Source organism: Cariama cristata, unplaced genomic scaffold, assembly GCF_000690535.1.
Source record: "Cariama cristata isolate BGI_N322 unplaced genomic scaffold, ASM69053v1 scaffold11311, whole genome shotgun sequence".
Lineage (NCBI taxonomy): Eukaryota > Metazoa > Chordata > Aves > Cariamiformes > Cariamidae > Cariama > Cariama cristata.
In genome coordinates this window covers 9,544-30,292 of record NW_009601037.1, presented here as the reverse complement: position 1 = coordinate 30,292, position 20,749 = coordinate 9,544, and the positions used below count along the sequence as shown (strand labels likewise).

The following is a 20,749-nucleotide window of genomic DNA, read 5'->3' as shown; positions in this document are numbered from 1 at the left end:
GGTCCGTTCAAACATCGGTGCACTGTCCTTTGCTGTACGCTATCCTCTTTTATACACTATCCTTTGCTTAAATATTTCGGTCGAGCAAACATTCCCAGACAGAGGCATGCTAATAAATGCCTCTTCACTTGGCTCAAAAGCATTATCCCTGCTAGGAAAGGTTTAGGCCTTCCATTATTTTTGTCCGTTTCATCTGATTTAAGCATCTCTGTGCTTGGTCTCCTGGAGCACAGAGTCATTTCTGCAGAAGCCCTCTGTTGGCTGTTTCAGAGGGACCCGTTGGTCCCTGTCTGCCCACGCCGGCTGCACCTCTGCCTGGAGGGAGAAGGTAAACAGAGCGAGGCGTTCACGCCGTGTGTAACAAATGGTTCTTGGTACCGAGCAAGGAAAATTATCTCACCGAAACAGATAAAGGGAAAGGGTAGGTTTGTATGGTGCAGACCAAACCTCTCCTGACTCCCGTCTGTGACGTAGGCTCTGCCTCCAGTTAAAAATCCCTTCTGCCCTGGCTGCCTGCCCCAGACCAGGCTTGTGGAGGCTTGTGTGTGCCAAGAGCCTGCCTACCCAGCGCTTGGCACCATGTCCGTGACGATATGCCAGTCCATGGGCTTCGTGGTGTCCGCTTTAGGACTAGGAGGCATCATCGCGTCAACGTGCATGGACCAGTGGAGCACCCAAGACCTGTACAATAATCCAGTGACGGCGGTGTTCAACTACCAGGGTCTCTGGCGCACGTGCGTGCGGGAGAGCTCCGGCTTCACCGAATGCCGTGGCTACTTCACCATCCTGGGGCTGCCAGGTAGGGCTTACTGGCGGCGAGGGCAGTGAAGCGGGAGGGCAGAGCCATGGGCACATGCCAGAAGCTGTATATAAGCGGTGGTGATGGGCGATTTTTGGTGCAGAGCAGGGAACCCAGATTTTAGCCAAAAGGGACCTAAGGTGCTCATCCTGTTTGGACAACAGGTCCCTTGGAGGTATCTCAACTCGAACCCACTCCCATAGCCAAGCTGAGGTTCAGCAAAACTCACTACAGCTGATTATGTATCAGTTTCCTGAGGTGTTGTCCTGGCAATGCAGCCAGGGCAGCGGCTGCTCCGTGGGGTGATTTATCCCCTGTGCCGTAGGTGGCTTGGGTATATGCTCCTACCCCAGCTGCATGGCTCTGTGTCTCTTTCCGCCAGAAATCACTAATATTCTTGGCATCGGAGAAGATCCTTTTCTAAGAGGATATGTCACAGTTCATCTCACCGTATTTCTGTAGGGACTAACACCACCAGGCTGGATTTCTCCCTAATTCTCCTTTGGTTCCAGTTTTTTCTTCCATGGGTATCGTTGCTGCCCCAGTTGTGCCCAGAGTATCTAGGGGTGCAAACAATTAGGTTACAACAGGATTATCTGGGTTTCCTTCTTGCCTTAATACAGTGAGAAAAAAGGCACTTAGACTATTATACGCATCTAGCCTCTGTGCTTTGACACAGCGAGAATGGAGGGAAGAAGCCAATTATATCAGCAAATCATTGCAGAACTTCTGCAAAATGGCATTTCCAAAACACACAGAAATAAGCATTGTGCACAAAAATCGCTTCTCTCACAAGCGGTCTATCTCTGCGCAAATCCAACCAGTATAACCCAATGCAGCTGTGGTCTCAGACACCAGTAGGAGAGGTGTTTCATCCCCTGAGCCGTATTTCCATGTCACGCATCTCTGGATCCTTGTTCCCAACCGGCGTTTGGCATCAGCTGTGCTGCAGCATCCCTGTGCAGGTGCCAGGGATGCCAGTGAGCATCTTTCTCTTGTTGGAGCTCTGGTTTTGAATGCCCCTGTTTGTTCACACAGACTCTGGGGTGCAGACACATATTTCCCTAGAAGGATATTGGCCTGATCCTGCCTGGGCATCCCGTTGGGCAGTCTCTAGCAAAAGCTGTGCACTGTATGGGTGAATGAAGGATGACATCCAAAGACAGATGTGTGCAGCAAGGGGCAGGACAGGTTGGTAAAACTTGACTCCAGCAGGCTAATTGCTTATAGGTAAAGGGATTAAAGTTGCCGTATGAGGAACAAACAGAGGTGTAAAAACCAAATCCTCCCCACGCACACATACAGACATAACACCCTGCAGAACTTCCTCAGTTCTTCAGCTCTAAAAGCTTAAAATTACAGAAAATGTAACTCTACAGAAGCAGCAATTAAACTTTGCAAGTCTTCAGCTCTGGGAACTATTTTAATGTTTGAGGAAACCCAAATACTTCAGATTTGAGGTTTTTTTATTCTTTCAGAATACCTCCATCGCTAACCTCAGCATTACTGCAAAAAAACTAGTGAGTTTTTTACCATTCCCAAGCCTCCAGCCTGGTGACTGTAGGGTGGGTAGTAATTTCCTAAAATGGAAATCCACGGCGGTGTTGAGGGGATGGATTTCCTTCATTTAGCAGACGGGCTGTGGGAGGTCGGTGTGTCCCTCCTTAGCTACATCTGATCGTCTTGGAGTAGAATTACCATGTGCGTTTGCCGGGCTTATTGCAGTTGCCTACAGAAAGGGATCAAAAAGAAAGCCCAAAGAATAAAGCACAACCTTTAAAAATAAATGTGGGTGGGATCCTGAAACCCTCGAAGTTGCTGTCCTCATCCTCAGTGGTGTTGGAGAGTCGGTGCCTTCCCCATCGGTGTGTCGGTACATGAATATTTATGTGCTTTTGTCCCGATGAGATGCTTTTTGTGACCGGTGCTATCAGCACTGTCCTACAAAGCGAGGTGGATTTTTTTCCCCTTTCTTTTTAATGAACAGACCTTGCTCTTCTGAAGTCACTCCCTTGCTCTCCCCCACCTGCTTTTCCCTCCTGTTATATATCGTCTGACACTTCCAGTCTCCGGAGAAGCTGGTGCAAAAACAAATGCCCCACTGCTGTGCTTTATAGATTGGCTCCATCTCCTGAATTTGACTGCTCCTACGGGCATTTCTTCCCACCCACCACTGCCAAAGGGCAACTGCATCCCAACCAGGAGGATGGGAAAAAACAATGCTAAAAATCAAATTATTATTAATTTGCTAAGATATTATTTAAGCGGATCATCCCAGTGTTTATTTTAACCGTGCTGCACCTTGATCTCCATTAAACCCCCCTTGCTAACCACACCATAGTTAATGGTTTGTCAGCATTTCCATTATAAACCCCTATTTATTATTCTGACAATGGCAATTTGTATTGGGAACAATAGTGCCGGAGTGAATAAAAATAATAGGACTCTTGCAAAGCAGCGAGGTGACCTGAGTACATCAATGAAGTTTTGGTTTCCGAGGAATTTTTTTCTCGATCCCTCGCTCCCATAGCAAAGATTAAACTTGTCTTGCCCATCATCTATCTTCAATTTACTTGGGAATTTTAATTTCAAACAGATCGAGGAAAAATCAAGATAATAGATGAAAATGAGAAATAACACAGGTAGTTTATGGCTCTCAGCCTTGCTGCTCAGCTATAAACAGTCAGTCTCTGGTGAAATATATCACTTGAGAACTAAGCCTGTTTGTTCTGATTTTGTTTTCTCTTATTATTTTTTGCTGCTTGCTTTGGTTTGTTGGCAGACCTTACTGTGATTGTCTGGAGGACACGATCTGAATTTGAACACACAAATAATAGACAAACAGCAATAGCTGAGCTCCGGCAGGGCTGGGAGTTTCACCTAGCGCGGAAGTCACAAGGCACTTTCTGCTAAAAGGAGCATTTTTCAGTCGTGTACAAGTTTGCTAAACTACAGTAACGTAGGCAGTAATTTTCCTGTTGTCTGTTTCGGTCTCTTTTTTTCCAGACCTCTTCAGCTATTTCAGCCATTTTTGAAAGGACATTTTGTTCTCAAGTCAAAATCCCTTTTGACCCTTTCAGAAAGGCTGAGGCATCTCTCTGCTGTGGAACAAAAGGCTGGTGCCTTGGAATATAAGAATATTTCTGGTTTTCCAACAGAAAACTTTGAAAGTCTGAAAGTACCCTGGTAAACTTCTCCAACTAGTGAAAGGGTGTGTGTTGCTAGAGGGGTCGGAGTGAAAATGGCCTATGGGAATGCAATCATGACTGTGCAGACTTTGCATGATACAAATGCTTTCGGTTTTGATGGTGCAGGGTAGCAGAGATGTGTAGATGTTCTCTGAGGAGAATTCATGTCTGGGAAGTCTTAACGTTGGTGTCTCTGGATTTTTTCCTTCTATATCGATGTTCTGACAAGATTTTCTTTTATTTCATACAACCAACAGACGTTTTGTGCCATAACCCTAGTAAAACCCTTGCTCTGGGGATTTTGGAGACAGGGCAGCCCACTGGCCAAGGAAACGGCATCTCTGCTTCCCAGAACCATTTCATGCCCTAAGTTTGCAAGGATGGGGACTGCTCATTGCCGTGTTGTGACTCTCCATCGGTGACGGCTGCAGCAAAGTCTCTTCCAAGCTCTGCTTGCTACTTAAAATCCTTTAACCCAGTCAGTTCAGCTCCAAATTTTTGCATGTCTGCAGACAACTGATGCAACCTGCTTTAAAGTCTTTTGAGACCACCTTTCATGCACAGAAGGGTTTAGGTGGCCCAGGTGGGCTGGAGACTTGATACAACCTACCTACCGAGGGTGTGCATCAGGCTGCGGTGGATTTGCTGAAGGAGGTGTGGGGATGGGGAAAAAGCTAATGTGAGACCCTTCGAGAGGTCTCGGGCACCCCGATCCCCAGGGACACTCAGGGTGGGGCGAGGTGGCAGAGAGTCGAGCAGGGGATGTCAGGAAGTTCAATGCATGCATCACATCCTTGCTACTGTCTCGTGCCTTTACACCACAGCAGGACGAGAGACATGAAAAATAATCCTAAAGGATCTGCGCTGAGGGCTAGAAGAGGAGCAAAGCAAGGGAAATGGCAAGAGGCTGTGGAGATGTGGGGCTGGGCTACAGCTCATAGGCATGTAGGGAAGGACTTCATGCACCACAGCTCTGCTGAGGGACCTTGAAGGCCCCTCTGGACCACCTGAAGACCAATGGAGTAGAGTGGGTCTGAGCTGGGATAGGGGCCTTCCATGGCCCCCTCTCCCCACTGAGTTTCAGAAAGGCCGGTCAGTCCTTCTCATGCTATGGACTGGTGGACCACACACTCCTGGAGGTTGTGGACATCACAGCAATGGAGGGACAGAAAGAGAAGGGTGGGATTGCTTTGTTTCAGTCTGAACAAGTTGGAATTGACTGGCAGGGTGTGAGCTATATTTGCAAATTTTAAAGTAAACATGAGCTGTAGGTGATTTTTATGGGAGAGGCAGTGATAACATTCAAGAGTTGCAATGGGCCCAGTGAACAGTTTTGAGATAATATAGAGTCAACACCTGGGTAGATAAAGCAAGTATGAACTTTCAGAGGGGAGCGGTCGCAAAGTACCCTTCCTTTTCCTAGTTTGGGTAAACTGTTAGAGATGTCCCAATACTCTGAGTGGGAGCCCTGTTCTCTGCTCCTTGGTGAGGAAGCTTGGCCTTTGCAAGAGCTGTCTCCCTGCCACGTCCCTTCCTTAGATACTGCTCAGCACTACCACGCAGCGTGGCAAGCCCTCTGGCCCAAGCATTCAACCACCTTGCTGGAGACTGAGCAACAGAGATGTGCTTGGAGAGAGAACCTCATCCTTCAACCATTCCTGGCTGTAGATATCTCCCAGGGGTGGCTGAAGATGAGCATCAGGTTGCGGTAAAGATGCTTAGACACGCTCTACAGCTATCCTATCACCCAGCCACTTTTCAGATTGTGCTCTGAGCCAACAGTTCAGATAAAACTCCCAGGTGATCTTCTGTTATTGGGCTGGGTGCTGGGAAAGTGGGGTGAAGAGTTTTTTTGCAAAGGTATGCATATTTGTCCCTGGTATGAGTGGCTCAGAAACAACCATTAAAACTAAGCTTAAAATAAGAACATTTCAGAAAGGCAGAGAAAACGGGCTAGGAGAAGGGTTGAGATTGAAACAAGTTTGTGGTTTTTCTCCAGAACTTTGCTTCGACCAACCACTGAGGAAGGTGTTTGTGGGAGCTTTGAGTTCCCAGTGTTTACAAGTGTGACGCTAATCAGAGCATGAGAAACGGCAAGCAGCTAATGGTAGGATGGCTGGATAGCACCTTAGGTAATATTCTTAGGAAAGAGCAAAAAGAACCCCCCACCCCCACCCCCCACCAGAATAAACCTTCAAAGATGACAACATCTGGAGCACTGAGCATGGTTGGGTGTTTGTTTGCCTCTTAGCTAAGGACTGCAGCATGACTCTTATTACTGAAGTTGCCTTCTCAGCCCCATTTTTGGGGGGAGCATGCATGAGTTTCAGGGGGCAATACGCAACCCTTTGCTGGTTTATCCTCTTCAGAGATACGATTCAATCTGGCCCTCAAAATCAAAGACAGACTGGTTCACCTGGGCTTTCTTGCAGACCTGGAGACTGTTGATGATATTTTTTGATTGCTCCACCATTGCTCTGGGGTTTTGATGCCCCTGAGTAAGAGGGATGATGAGAAATGGCATCCCCCGTCAGCAGGAGAAAACTATATCCCCAAGGGAAGATTAACGAGGCAGCACTGCCTGGGTGGCAGACGCCGGCTCAAGGCACAATTAGGGGCAATCCAGGGGATGGTCCTCTTTCCAAGAGGTTTGTTGGGGGGAGCAATGGGGCTTGGGGCTGTGAAACAGTAGAGGGGGAGAGGGGGAGAAGAGCAGGTCTCTATTAGATTGAAGAGCTGTTCCAGCTGAACGTAGTCGAAACCAGCAGAAAGGGTTATAGAAAGGAGTGGTGGTTCCCCTCCCGGCAAAGCAAACATGCAGGCATGGTGCACGGGAGGGCCATCTCCACTGGTATTCATGCAGCCACCCAGATGTCTAATTTAGAAGAAAGAACAGTAATTTAAAAAGTGACAGAGGTTTTTTTGGGGAAAAAAAAAAAGTTTGCCCTTTGTATTCTTGTCCCCTCCTTTTCTTTTTCCTCCCCAGGGGTAATTTTTACCTGTGCCCTGTCCACAGGCCCATTTTTCTGTGCAGCCCTGCAAGCTGTTGCACTCTAATGATGCAGGGTGACACCACCCTTGGGAATAGGGGTTATGTCCCAAAGGAATATCTGTCCCTGGGACATGGTTTGAAGTGGTCTAGCCTGGAAAAAGTGACGTGGTCTCTTACCACTAGATGGTAAGAAGATGGCAAGTCCTGGGGCATGACGAAGGAGAGAGGAGTCCTGGAGAGCTGCTGAGGAGCATCAAGGTTTGGGTGCAACCAGTTTTTCTGGGTTGGGACAATATTCTGGCTGTGGGGCAGTGAAGGATGGGGTGGATAGCTGGTGACATTACTTGTTTTACCACTTATTGTCCTCCTGGCTTCTAGGTCCTCCCCAGCCCTTGTTGTCCTCCTAGGTCCTCTCCAGCCTTGATTTATCACAAAGCATTATCCAAGACGAGGAATGTTAGTCAGCACGCCTCTCTGAGGATGGGCAGCTCTCACCACCTCTGGTTCTTGTGGGCTCACTTCTATGTTTTTTGTTCACACTATTACTTTTGCGAGCAACTTCTGACCTTTAGATATGTTGGAGCTAGCCCTTCCTCCAATAGAAACTTGGCAAATTCAATGAAAATTACTAAATTTGAATAAAACTGCTGGAAGAAAAGACATCTTGTGCCTTACCCAGGAGGGCTTTGGTGGCTGCGATTTGTGGCCACTAGACATGTGAATTGTACTTTGGCTGCTACAGCAGAGTCCAGTGCAAAAGCATCTCTGCTTCCCACCAGCTTGCTGTACAGCCACAAAAGCAAAAGGGATGTCCTGGGTGGTCATTCTCCAGAAGGCAGAAGCAATAGCCAACAAATAATAACCCCACTGTAACTCATCCGTCCACGGAAATCAGCCTCTCCTCTCTTCTTGGTGGCTTTCACACGGCTTCACAACCAGGCGATGGTACTGATGGTATCTGTGGCACGGAGCGGTTGCAGGACTGGTTAAAGTGGGCGTTTGTTTCTAGGTCAGGGCTGAAGTAAATCAGTCGGAGCAATGTATTAGGTGAGAATGGATCAGCACGAAGTCTGGAAGGTCCTTGTAACTCACTGCACTCTGTTGGCAGAGTGGCACGGTGAATTTATATTGCTGCCCCGAGCCCAGTACTTCTCCACCGTGCAAAGAGATAATTAATTTCCTACTTTTTAGACCCCCTGCCCCTGTTTCCAGGATCGTTCCCCCAGCCAATACAGGCAAGCACCTGTAAAAATGCACTTTCCAAACGGTCGCTGCACCCTCCCTCTCCTTCTCCTCACATGGGTTTCAGTGGGGCCACGTGGTGGGTGATGCAGTCGGGAGGATAACGGGGTTGTGGGAGCTTTTCTGGATCAGTTTGGGGCTCTTGGATCAGTCCCCTGGATTGTGCCATGGTAAGTGTCACAACCTCGGTGATGCTCGAAGTGGCCACAAGGAGTGGCCATGTCCTTATTTGTTCCCTGGGTTGAGCTGGTGGCCCCGCATCCTCCCGCGGAGCTCACCACTGGTGTCCCTATCACCGTGCCTTTTGTGTGGATGCCTGCACGGGTGGCTGGGTGTAGAGATGTCCCTGTCTTGGTCTGATGGCAGATCTATGCCCCCTTTGCATAAGCAGAGGTCCAGGGAGGCGGTGACTTGAGCTAGGTGCTGAGTTCTCCTGGGAACATGGTCCTTCTCTCTGCCCCTCTCAGCACGTTTGCACTGTGCCAAGCACGCAGGAGAAGCCCGATGGACAGCAAAGGGTTTCGATGTAGGGACGGCGCATGTTCCAAGTGGGTTGGCCAACACTTGACAGAGCGTGGCTGCTTAGCTGGGGAAGGACAAGCACTTCTAAAGGACAAAAGCTCATATCTCTGGCCCTGCCAGCACAAACCTACCCAGCAAGAGTGAAACTGGACTATCTTGCAAAAACACTTTGAGCAAACACACCGCTCAATGGAAAGCATCTGATAAGAGCTGCTGCATTTCTGGTGGCTCAGTCAAGAGGACTTCAGTGTTCCCATTAGGTCTGTGGCTTTGTCAGGGCTGTCTCACCTCCTCTCTCTGGGGGAGACACCATGTCCACAACCATCTGCCAGGTGATGGGGTTCATTGTTTCGTCGCTGGGTGTTGCGGGGTGCATCGTGTCCACTGCCATGGATATGTGGAGCACGCAGGACTTGTACGACAACCCGGTCACGGCCGTCTTCCAATATCAGGGACTGTGGAGGAGCTGCGTGCGGCAGAGCTCTGGCTTTACAGAGTGCCGGCCATACTTCACCATTCTTGGGCTGCCAGGTAGGGGCAAAAGATGCACCAGGTTTTACCCAGGAGCTCTCCTGTAGGTCTGCACAGTTTTCGTCCAAAAGTAGGAGCAGATATCTTAAAGCACTTTGCAAGGAATAAAATTTCCAGGCTACTCAGTGTACGAGCATAAAAATATGTGCATGTTTGTTACCAAAATAATACCTTTACTCAGTGGAGGTTACAACTTGGAGTATGTGTAGGTGATCTCTGGATGAGCATCACGAGTTCAGCCTCGTTGCTGGCATAAATTAGCACAGCTCCACTGATGTGCAGAGAGTGAGTATGTTTAAACCTACAGATTTTTACGTCCCTTTGAATCAAAATACAAGGAAAACAGCTGCACGTAATTTTGCATTGTTATCAGAATAATAGTTTCTACAGAAAACAATTGATTTTTTTTTTTTCCAAAGAGAAAACTGGAATTGAAGAAATTTGCCAGTGAGCAGCGCATGTAGGAAGGGCAAGAAGGGGAAAGGTGTGCTCAGTCACTTCACTTTACCTGGGGAGATTTAGTGGTTACAGAAGTAGATTGTAGAAGGGTAACACTTTCTCATTTGCTTGCTTACTTTATGAAGAAGAGGTGTTTTCCCCACCTCACTGCATGCGAGGGTATTCTGGTGCTCCCGAACTAACCGGACCCAGGGGAGGGGAGCGGCCAGCCCAGCTCGCCATGCCCCCCCGGTGACCTGTTGTACCTCTGCCCTGCCAGCTAGCAATCAATACGGCTCTGAGAGTGGTTTTCACTCTTGGTGCACAATTGCAAATAGGTGTAAGCAAGCACTACTGTACAGGGGCCTTTTGCATCTGTTGATGGGTGTCGAAGAGAGCACGATGTGAGTTCTCAGCCCTGTATCCTCAGGGATGCCAACTGCGCTTCCCTGCTGTGAGGCGGGAGGGAATGCTTTGCTGAAGACCAGTGTGTTGGCTGCCACGTTTGCTTTTTGAGAAAAGCCCGTGACTGTCCTGAGGGGTGCGATGGAATAAATGTGTTTCTCTGTACCCAGCTTCAGGATTGCTAGGTGACTTCTTTGTCGTTTGGAAGAGTGAAACTCATGTTTGGGGTCACTTTTCCTATGGGATCATTTGTTCTAAAGAATAAAAAAATGTATTTATTAAACTATGTATACACATGTTGATCAATATATATACATTATGCTGTGTGTATATAATGCTGTGTGTAGGTAATTGCGTTTTAAAAGAGCAATGTGGCAATGGTAACCATCATTTTGATGCCAATTTATTGTAATTAAGATTTTACTTTTTATGTTAGCTTTAGGTAATATAGCAATAAGGAAAGATGCAAAGCAGTCACAGGCATTTTCTGTTGTGTCTTGGAGATATTCTGTCAGTTTTGTTCTCTTTATGTGTCTGTTTAGTTGATGAGTACCTTAAAACACGAAGAAGGAATGCCCCTGCTTGAATTTCGTTCACTTAAAAACCTCATTTTTTCCCCTAAGCTTTCCATATTCCATTAATCATAACAAGTCATAAAGTTACATTTCCGCCTTTGTATTTTGTATTTGTAACAGAAATGCAGGTGATGTTAGTTTAGACGACTTTGAGTTGTTTTACTTCACTCACCTCTCACTACTCACAGAAACACTGGGGAAAAAGACAACTCTCCAGTTTCATTTACATCTGAAAAACAGTGATGCAAACTGTGGTTTCAGATCACTAACGTTTATTTGGGTGAATAAGCTTGCATTTTTACTGCTTTCTGTGCACGTCATCCCTTCATATGGAAATCAGGTGTGCAAAATGAGCAACCACATGCGTGGGGATATGAAGCAGAGTTATCCTATCATCTCAGGCAAAATGTGTATGCAAAGCAGCAGGTAGTTTCTGTGCTTGACTTTAACTACTGGGCGGTTTGCTACCTGGTGATTCTCATGCAATTTTTTTTCCTTAGTCTCCTATTTTGTTTGTCTAAGCCCTTCCACCCCTTCCTTCTAGGAGAGGTCATTCACCTTTGGAAAGCGGCTCTATTCAGAGGACTTTTGATGGATGCCAAAATTCACTTGAAGCTGCAGCGCTTTCTTTCCAAGCAGCTCTCACTTTCAGTCTCATGAGCCAAGTGAAGAGGCCTCATGCCACAGCAGACCTGGGACCATTTTCTTCTCCTCTCTATTCCTTTGTGGAGATGGTGCATGCCAGCCTCACTGAGAAGAGAATCACTGCTGATGGCTGTTTTGCATTTTTTTCTGTTGTATCCTGCTGTATTCCTCTCTCTCTCCTTTCCAACAGCTGCAGATCGCTCCTTTTCAATGGAGATTCACCACCCTCAGACTTCAGTGCTCCAGCAGAAGTGCAACTTCCCAGGAGCTGCTTGGCTTGGCCTGCCTGTTGTGTCCTTCCATGGGCACTCAAGGGAACACCTCTCCTGGGAACGCACAGTCCCTCTATGAGATCTTAGCTTAGAGTCACTTCTTGAAGGGTTGAGACCACCACAGTGATGGCACCTAGGAACCAGGTGGTCTGTAGAAAGTATCCCAGGACTATCTCAGGGACAAGGACCTTCCATCGTGATCCATAGTGTCTTATGCTGCCCTGGAGTACCAGTCTCTCCTGCCTGCCCTGAAACAAAGGCATTTGCAAAGAAGCTTAAGTGACTGTAAAGACAAATGACTCTTGCAATTTTCTTCTCTTTGCAGCTTTCTACTTTGCATCAGGTGCTGCGTGAACAACCTTTGAGGGCTGATAAGGCGTATCCGCCAGCTTCTTGTTCTCTGATGAATAATAACTAATGAGCTCACACCTGGGGGCTGATGAATGGGAGATTGAAAATCCCAGGCTCGTTAGCACTTGTTATCAGCTGATAAGGGCAAATTGAGTCATAAGAGCAGCAGCCCCAGTAGGACTGCCAGATGGCAGAAGGTGGTGTATTCCCAGCCTGTGGGATGGCAGACCACTGGCCTCCTTGTGCATTGTGGTGCCAGCATGGTTCTGCTCTGCTTCGTGGTACCCCATAAGCAAGGAGACCCACGCAGGCACCCCAGAACCCATCCTTACCCTCCTGGGCAGGGTTTATAAACCCTTCTCTCAACCTGTGCTAGGCCAGCAGGGTCTGCTCCCTGCTCTCCTGCACCAGTGCCTCCCACTCCAGCCAAGCTATACGAGACCCTTGGGAACCATCCTGGCCAGCTCAGCTAAAGAGGTGACAGGCAGGAGTGAAATCCCTGGGGCTGTAGGATACGTTGCCTGCCCTTCCCAGTGGGTCGTGAGCCCACATCGTCTTTCCCGAAGAGGGATAGCCATGTGCAGGGAGTAACAAAGCCAAACCCAGGGCTGCAAGAACTCATGGGAGGGCAAGAAGAGGCTGCAAAGGGTCCCAGCCAAGTCACCACAGCCCTTGAAATACTTTTGACCACCCTCTCCCAGTGCTCTGCCAGCACTGCCGCCTTCCTGTCTCTGCCAGGGACGCATGTACAGGTGGGGAGGAGAAGTGTCTGGGGTCAGCACTGAGATGCAGGAAAGATGGGACATCTGCCACCTTACCAGAAAATCACCTCGGTATTCAAATGCATGGCCTTTTTCCTTCACTGCTCCATTTTAAAAGGTGCAAGTTGCCCTTTGCTTTTCCCTCTCACTTTCTACTTCAGCCAAGAGGAGTCTGGAGGGTTTTTGCTACATTCAGCTGATTGACAGCAGCGCTCAGCTCCCACGAGCATGACCCACCAGCATCACAGCCTGCCTCCAACCAAGCGTTTCCACCTTGATGACAGGCTGCTGAACAAATGCAGGGCTAGGGTATTTGTGTGTTGTATTAATGAACGTGGACAGATTTACACAGGACTGACGTTGCAAATAATCATGGAAAGGATATGCTGGGGGAGGTCATTGTCGAAGCTTTGTTGCTCTCTCTTGAGTTATGTGTAATGTTTATCAAGGTGATTTTCCTTTTCTCCTATGCCATGTATTTTACTGTAAAGCAGGAACATACAGAACTCCATTTTGAGTCACACAGTAGTTGGAAATACCATGGATAACTGGGTGGAGCTGTCTGCTTTCATCGCTGCTTGGGGACAGAAAAAAAACCTTTCTCAATCAATTCAGTTATGAAACAATTCATGCTTATCCCAGCTGTATATCAACTCATCTCCATGAATTTCAGCTGAATAAATTAGGACTGGTGCCAATGAACATGTACAAAAAATTATGTCTAAGCCATCAAACTCTTTGAGAAGTTGAGACAAATAGCCGCATTTCCAGAGGTGACTCAAATAACTCTGAGTGTAGATCCGGTGCTCATTTTCCAAGGTTTTCTTCTTTAGTATTTTTAGTTTTAGACAGAAATAATCTTTAAAAACCTCCCAGGCTCTGACAAATCTCATTTCAGTCACTCATCACGGCTCTTGTCAATTTGTTTTGCAGCGATGTTCCAGGCTGTGAGGGCCCTCATGATCGTGGGTATCGTCCTGGGCATCCTTGGTCTCCTTGTGTGCATTTTTGCTATGAAATGCATCCGTATTGGCAACATGGAGGATTCTGCAAAAGCCAACATGACTCTGACCTCCGGCATCATGTTTATTATTGCTGGTAAGTGCATGGTGTCGTGTCTTTCATGTGCAAGGCATTGCAATTGCCTGGAATTGAGGACTGGGCAAGTCTTCATGCACTTCTGGTCATAGGTAGCAGATGCTCTGGAGCAATCCAAAGCATTGATGCTTGCATGAAGTTACTGGCATTTGTCTTCCAGCCTGATCTCCTGGGGTCAAGTGGTTTCTACCTCTGCTTAGTAAAAGAAAACCAGAAGTTTGTATGGGACAGAACATGAAAGGCTGAAGAAATAGCTCACAGATAAAAAAGAAAATATATCTCTTGTTATATGTATACTGTTGTCATGTACTATTATATCCTTTATTTATACATATCAGGTTTTTGAAGACTCTTAGGTTTTATACATAATAATTTTATGAAGACTCTCAGAGTTGTCGTAGCCTAGCTTGTAATTTTTAAATACCTTGGGTTATCAGGAAGGCTGCAGCAATGCCTAGCGTTGACCAGCTACCTCAAAATTACAAATGCTTAATACTTCACTTACAGGTTTTCCCACAATTTTTTGCAGATGAGTAAACAAAACAAATCCATATCCTAATGAAAGGAAGGAGAATGTCCCTATTTAAAATCCTTGTAGTTGAACAGCACTTAACTTTTGTTGGGATATAAGATGTAAAACACTACTTAAAGATGTACTATAAGTACAAGTAGGAAAGAGGAAACCACTTTCTGCAACATAGCTTTAATTTTGCACTTAAAATCTACCATTTTACCCATTTGAGTCACTGGGTTGAGGTCAATCATGATATTAGAAAAGCCCACTCATGCATTCCTGAGAAGAGGGTGTCAAAAATGATGATGTGACTGACTCTTGGGATGGGTCATGCCTCGGTTGAGTTCACTCATTTCAAAACAAGGTCCCCAATCTCAGCTAGCTGAGGAGTTGGGTACCCATGTGCCATGGTGGACCTGGCCCTTGGTCACACCTCTGTGAGCTGGAGGTTGTGTTTCTTCCTAAAATAAGGACTGCTCTCAAGATAGAAGTGTTAAAGACTGCAACACTGAAGTAACACGATAGCGAAGGCTATATGGGGACCTGAGGCAGAAGTACCACTGATTGCCCATACCCTCCCCAGTGCTGTAAGTAACTGGGTTTCAGGAAAGACCCAGAGATCTTGTTGGGTGTAGTGAGGATAAATAGGACCTGGGATGCCCAGAAAAGCTGGACAAACACTGACATGACCTTTTGCTGTGTTTTGTACCTCCTTCCAAAGTGGAGTACAGTACAATGATGACCTTCGTTAGCATGAACCACTCTGCTAAGGCTCATCACGGTTGGGCATCACAGTGACCACCTGGCAGATGAGTGGAGAAAGTTCCTGCCTCTTGAGTCTGGTCTTCCCGGCCGACTGCAGAGTCAGGCAGGCATCACTAGCTGGTGATGAACAGGTTGTGAACCAAATGTGTCTCCGCTTCCACATGACAGAGAGTGTGTTTTCCCATTCAAAAAACCAATTTCTGATAGGGAATCTTTTGTCCATGTGTTTCCTTGTAAAACAGATCTTTAAAATTGAACTGCTGGATATTTTCAGCAACTAAAATGATCTGTTTGTTAACATTTTCTATAAGGAAATCTCATTTTCTATGAGGAAACACATCAGTACAAAGATGCCTGCTGCTATGACTTGGGATTTTGTGGTGTGACATTGTATTCTGGTTGCTGGACTGGAAATGTGTAGAAATCCTGGTAGAAATGTGCAACACATTGTGGGTCCCCACTTCTGCTGAAGGTGCATGCCAGGACACAAAGCAGTGTCTCACCCACCTTTCCAGAGCTGTAAGGTGCTTCCCCAAGGCCAAAGGTGACTGATTGTACTACATGGGTCTCAGTGTGTCCTTCTGTCTGTTCTCAGGTCTGTGTGCCATCACCGGAGTGTCTGTGTTTGCCAACATGCTGGTCACAAACTTCTGGATGTCCACAGCCAACATGTACCAGGGAATGCAGAACGTCCAGAACAGGTAGGTGGTCAACTGGCTCAGGGTGCTCCACAGTGCAGATCTCCCTCAGGGCCAGGGTGTGCTGGTGCCATGACTTGGAAGATTTATTGAATCTCTTTCTTATCTGCACTGGAGATAATTTGTCCAAGCAAATTGACTGGAATGTCTCTGTTCACGCAGTTCAAGGAGGAGGTAGAGAGCCCACTGAGGATGAGGCTGCAGGTGGGATGGTGCTCAGGGGAACTTCTGTGGGGCCAGAGGGAGAACGACAATGTTCAGTGGGTTTCAGAAGAAGCAGACTGGACCACTGTCACAGCTCTAACCAGCCACATCTCTGTGTTTTGTAGGTACACCTTTGGTTCAGCCCTCTTTGTTGGCTGGGTGGCAGGTGGCCTGGCCCTCGTAGGAGGCATCATGATGTGCCTTGCTTGCAGAGGACTGATGCCAGAAGAATCCCGGTAAGCTTATCTGTGGTAGACACGGGAAGGTATTGCGTGAAACCCTGGGTGTCACGATAGCATACAGCCAGCACACCACAGGATATGTCTATGCATAATACCCCTGCTGCAAGAGTTATCATGACAATACATTTGTTTGCCCTGCATCATGTGCCAAAAGTGACCATTTCCCTTCCCTCACTACATGACTTGCAAACAAATAGAGAGGGCAGGAGAGATCAACCTTAGAATCTAAAGTTTGCGATGTGCTGGCTGAGTCAAGCCCATTAACTGTAGCTTGATTGTAAATCGCACAGCAGATCAGCAGCAGGTGCAGATTGCATCAGTTGAGCTATGATTTACATCAGGTAGGGCTTTGTACACCTACGTAGCTGGTTATTGTAGGTGGGTCCTTCACTCAACCGAGGATTTACTCATGGGAAAGAAAGTGTAAGTTTATGAAAAGACATGAGAGAGACTTGCAGCCTGTCCATGGATGGTTGTCTCTGAGCTCATTGAGCACCACCAAGGGATGACGCAGTACGAAGTTGCCTAAAATCCAACAGCAAACAGGAACACAGGGTGCAACACTGGGTAGTCACAGACCCTCCAGTGGCTGATGCCATCTTTTGTGTCTCTTTCAGTTACAAAGCGGTATCCTACAATGCGTCGGGACGGAATATCTCCTATAGAACGGGGCCGTATAAGGTTGGCTCAGGATATGAACCTGAAACGAAGACTAGGAAGGGTGCAGGATATGAAGAAGCTGCTCGAAGTGAGGATGGAAGACGTTCGTACCCTTCAAAATATGACTATGTCTAGTAGACTTTCTGGGCTTGAGTTGTGCTGTCTTTTATAAAATATTTTTAACTTCAGAAGCAAAAAGTATACGCAAACAAAGCGGCCTGTGAGTAGGATTGTGTTTTCTATTGTGTTTCCCCTGCTCTGAGGTTGTATCCTAGCGTGTTACGAACACTGGTTTTATTCGACTGCCTATTAGTATGCCTACCATAAGGAGGTCTATAACAAAAGTAATGCCTTTTTATGCTCTCGGAGTAGAACAGTTTGCTCGTATTTTACATATAAACTCTAGTATCCAGGACCAGGATTGTGTGTGCCTTGTGTCCTTTTCTAACTCTTCTAATAGGTTAAAATTCCCATTTAGTAATAGCCCAAATGTAAAAGCAATGTTAGCCCACTGCCTTCTTCCTTTTGAGCAGGCTTTCATGCAATTAGACAATGTCATCCCCTGCTTTCTCAGAGTTCGGAGAGATGAGTAGTGTCCCGTGATCTCGGTGTCTTCTGGTCATCAGAAAAAACAGTGTTTTGCTGAAATGATAGTGTATCGTTGCTCTGGTTTTGCCACCCAATTGTTTGGGGTTTTTTTTGAGCAGGTTGAAAAGCAAAAATTATAGTCTTGTAGTCTCCTATATTATTTTGCTGTGTTTTTTAAGCAAATTCAATTGTGTCCCTTTGGCTATGGCCAGTGCATACAGACCCCATAGTCACGGCATTTTCCTTCCTGGTGACTGTTTCTACTCAGACACACCTTTGCTTTGCTGGTTGGACTACAATGCTGATCTGCTGTGATATTTAATCTGATTTATGTTACTGAGACGTTTGCTATATCCCATGATACCAACGTGTATTTATTTCTTCTGATCTCACCAGGGAATACGTATAATCCATTGTTATTCCTATGCTAGATATTTGCTGTAATAGCCGAAAACCTCTGTGTGCGACCGGTGTTCCTGCAGATGTCATCTTTAATGAAGCCAGAAGAATTTCTCATTTAGAATTAATTAGAGTTACATTTGGAGCAGAAATCCCAGGGAGCATTAGATGTGTAACTCCATATTGACATCAGGACTTTATTGTGTTAATTCTTCCCCCAGTGATGTGAAGATTAACTCCTCGGTGAGACATTGCCTCTTCTAGCCAATCCATCAGAGAGGAAGTTTATTCGAAGGGATCAGAGGAAGGGACACAAGAGGTTACGTGGGAGGGGAGAACCATGTGCAGGTCCTCCCACCTGGCTCCAGACCACATCCCAGAGAAGCTTTGGAAAGTGCCTATGAGCAGAGAGAAGGGTACTGAGGGATAGCTAGAGAGAAAAAAGGGGTCCAAACCCTCCAAAGTAGCCATTTTGACAGATATCTGCAATAGGTTTTAGTCCCACTGGTAATGATTACAAGTTCTTTGCAGGAGTTCACTGGCAAATTTTTTTTGGTGAAATGCTGATATTCCCATCAGTGGTTTCACCTTCTGGAGGGATCAGAGGCTGAGTTGAACATTTCTTCAGAGTTGGACCTTGCATAGGCCAAGCTACCAGTCTAGCTGGCATCTCCATGGCTTGTATGAATAGGAGGGGTAGGCTGTCCCACTGAACATCAGTGCTTCCAGTGAGCACAAACCATACTCACCAGCTCTCCATAACCATCAGCTTTCCATAACCATCAGCCCTCCATTGCCACCAGCTCTCCAGCACCACATGGAAACACATCTCTAGCACAGGTCCAGGAGATGTGGAGAGGCTGCACCTCAGGCAGGTCAGTCAGAGGAGGAGGGCATGCCTGGTAGGGCAAGGCACCAGGGGCTGATGGTCGGAGGAGATGACCACCATGCAGAGAGGTGGGAAGAGCTTTCATCCAACAGAAGCTCTTGGTCCCATCTCAGGCTGGATGTTGACCCCTGCTGCCAGCTGGGATAAATCACTACCTCTGCTGGATCTCAGTGCTGTCTCTCCCTTCTGTATTAGCGAAGGACTCATTTAAAGAACTGTTTTTAAAGGAGAACAATTTAGTTTTGCAGAGGTAAACCTGTACTATTTTAAAAATATCGATATGCTTTACAATGGTTTTGTCCCCAGCTCTCAGTATAGACTTAGCTTTTCTGCCTTTTTTTTTTGCATGCTGGATTTATTTTTTGTTTGTTTGTTTTGTTGGTTATTTTTTTTTAAATGAATATTAAAAAAGTCTTTAAGACCAAAATCACTGTTTTCACTTGTTCTCTCCTTGTCACAAACAGCAGCTACCAACATTCCTGCCTAGCTAAACTCATCCCAGCTTTGGGTTCTCCAGGTTCTTGGGAGCAGTGTGGACCAGTATGTGTAGTTGAGGGAAAAAAATAAAAGATGAGGCTTTTTCTTTTCCTTTGTAAGATATAGTTAGATACATGCTGAGCCAAAATATCCGAAAAGCAGATAAATAAGCATCAGAGGACCCCAACTCACTGATGCAGTGGAATCAGAGGTCCTTGCTGGGACCCTGGGCTTGCTGAGTACAGTTCAGCAAGTGCATGGCTCTTCTTGGGTTTAAGGCCACTTTGGTCAGGCCAGCATCTGCCCGATTTTCAAGGCAGCAGTTAAACACTTCTAAATACTTTATCGTTCTTAGAAGGGCAGAAAAATTGCTGGTATGCTCTCATTCCTGCCAGCCTCCACTGGAAAAGGGGTTGAAAAGCATGGGAATGTTTAATTTAGATAGGAAACGCGTAAGTGGCGGTTAGGTAATGGTACACAGGGTAATGAAAAGTACAGGAAAACATCCAGAAAAAATTGAAATACAAGTTTCTGCCTGCATTAGAACAAAAAAAGGCGCACACACATAAAATCACAAGAAAGCACCTTTGAAAGTTACATTTTATCCTTATGCAACACAAATACTCTGACAAACTCACCGAGGCAGCTATCTCTTGGTTTCAGTTTGATGTGTGCAAGCGTGTAGATGACAAGATTGCGGGCAGGAGCATTACCGAGAGTGGCAGAGAGCTGAGACAGAGCTGTATCCAGGAATTCCTGCCCTCAGTATATTTCTAATCTTCCAACATCAGTTTTCATTTCCTTACCTTGATCGAAAACTTGCAGTATGGAAAATTCTAATGCAGCGAACTTTGCTGAAAAAAATCAAGTTCCAAAGCAGAGAATCATTTAGTTATGAACCTGTTTGCGGTATAACACCACCTGATATTACTGCTCCCCTCTGTTTCTGGCCATAACGGACCTAATTGGGTGGTGGGCATCACCGTGAGTGGTGACCATCATGCATCGGGGGAATGACAGCATGGGGAGAACCAGCATCCACAGTCACGGAGCTGCGGCTCCTGCTGCAGAAAGCATTTGGTGTTTCCCTGTCTTGGGGCACGGACCCAAATATCCCTTTTTGAGCTGAATGGATCTGTCTCCTGAAAGCCCTGCACCTGAGACCCCCTGCTTAGGGAAAGCTCTGGGTCTTCACAAAGGTCCCATTTCCAGGCTTTCCTCTGCAGTCCTGTAGGCTAAAAAAAAAAAAAAAAAAATAATATGAGGAAACGCTAATTGTTTCTTGGACTTTGAGAAAAAAGTGAGATCCAAAAGCCCCCCCACCAACAAGATGACCCAATGTTGTCTTAGTGACAGCTCATTGTGTCCCAGTGCTGCTACGTCCCGCATGCAAAGGACACAAAACCCCGTGCCACCTCCGCAGCCTGCAGTGCTGAGCACCAGCTGCACGGGGAGGGAGAATCATAGAATCGTTATGGTTGGAAGAGACCTCAA

At 46.6% G+C, this 20,749-nt stretch overlaps 1 protein-coding gene across 2 annotated transcripts; it reads left to right on the top strand.

Moving 5' to 3' along the window:
- Positions 1-579: 579 nt before the first annotated feature.
- Positions 580-17,037, top strand: CLDN18 (claudin 18). 2 transcript variants are annotated; one of them, XM_009710289.1, is made up of 5 exons: positions 580-799; positions 13,655-13,819; positions 15,694-15,799; positions 16,126-16,236; positions 16,860-17,037. In XM_009710289.1, exons 1-5 carry the CDS (start codon positions 580-582, stop codon positions 17,035-17,037), a joined length of 780 nt encoding a protein of 259 aa, XP_009708591.1. The 2 variants fall into 2 exon arrangements, with proteins under 2 accessions (XP_009708591.1, XP_009708590.1); XM_009710288.1 differs by lacking the exon at positions 580-799 and adding an exon at positions 9,055-9,274.
- Positions 17,038-20,749: the final 3,712 nt, after the last annotated feature.

Bases quoted from the DNA above. Each gene is read 5' to 3' on its own strand.
- CLDN18 (XM_009710289.1), top strand. From the start codon at position 580: ATGTCCGTGACGATATGCCAGTCCATGGGCTTCGTGGTGTCCGCTTTA. The intron at 800-13,654 runs GTAGGGCTTACT...TTTGTTTTGCAG, and splicing joins CACCATCCTGGGGCTGCCAG to CGATGTTCCAGGCTGTGAGG. The intron at 15,800-16,125 runs GTAGGTGGTCAA...TGTGTTTTGTAG, and splicing joins ATGCAGAACGTCCAGAACAG to GTACACCTTTGGTTCAGCCC.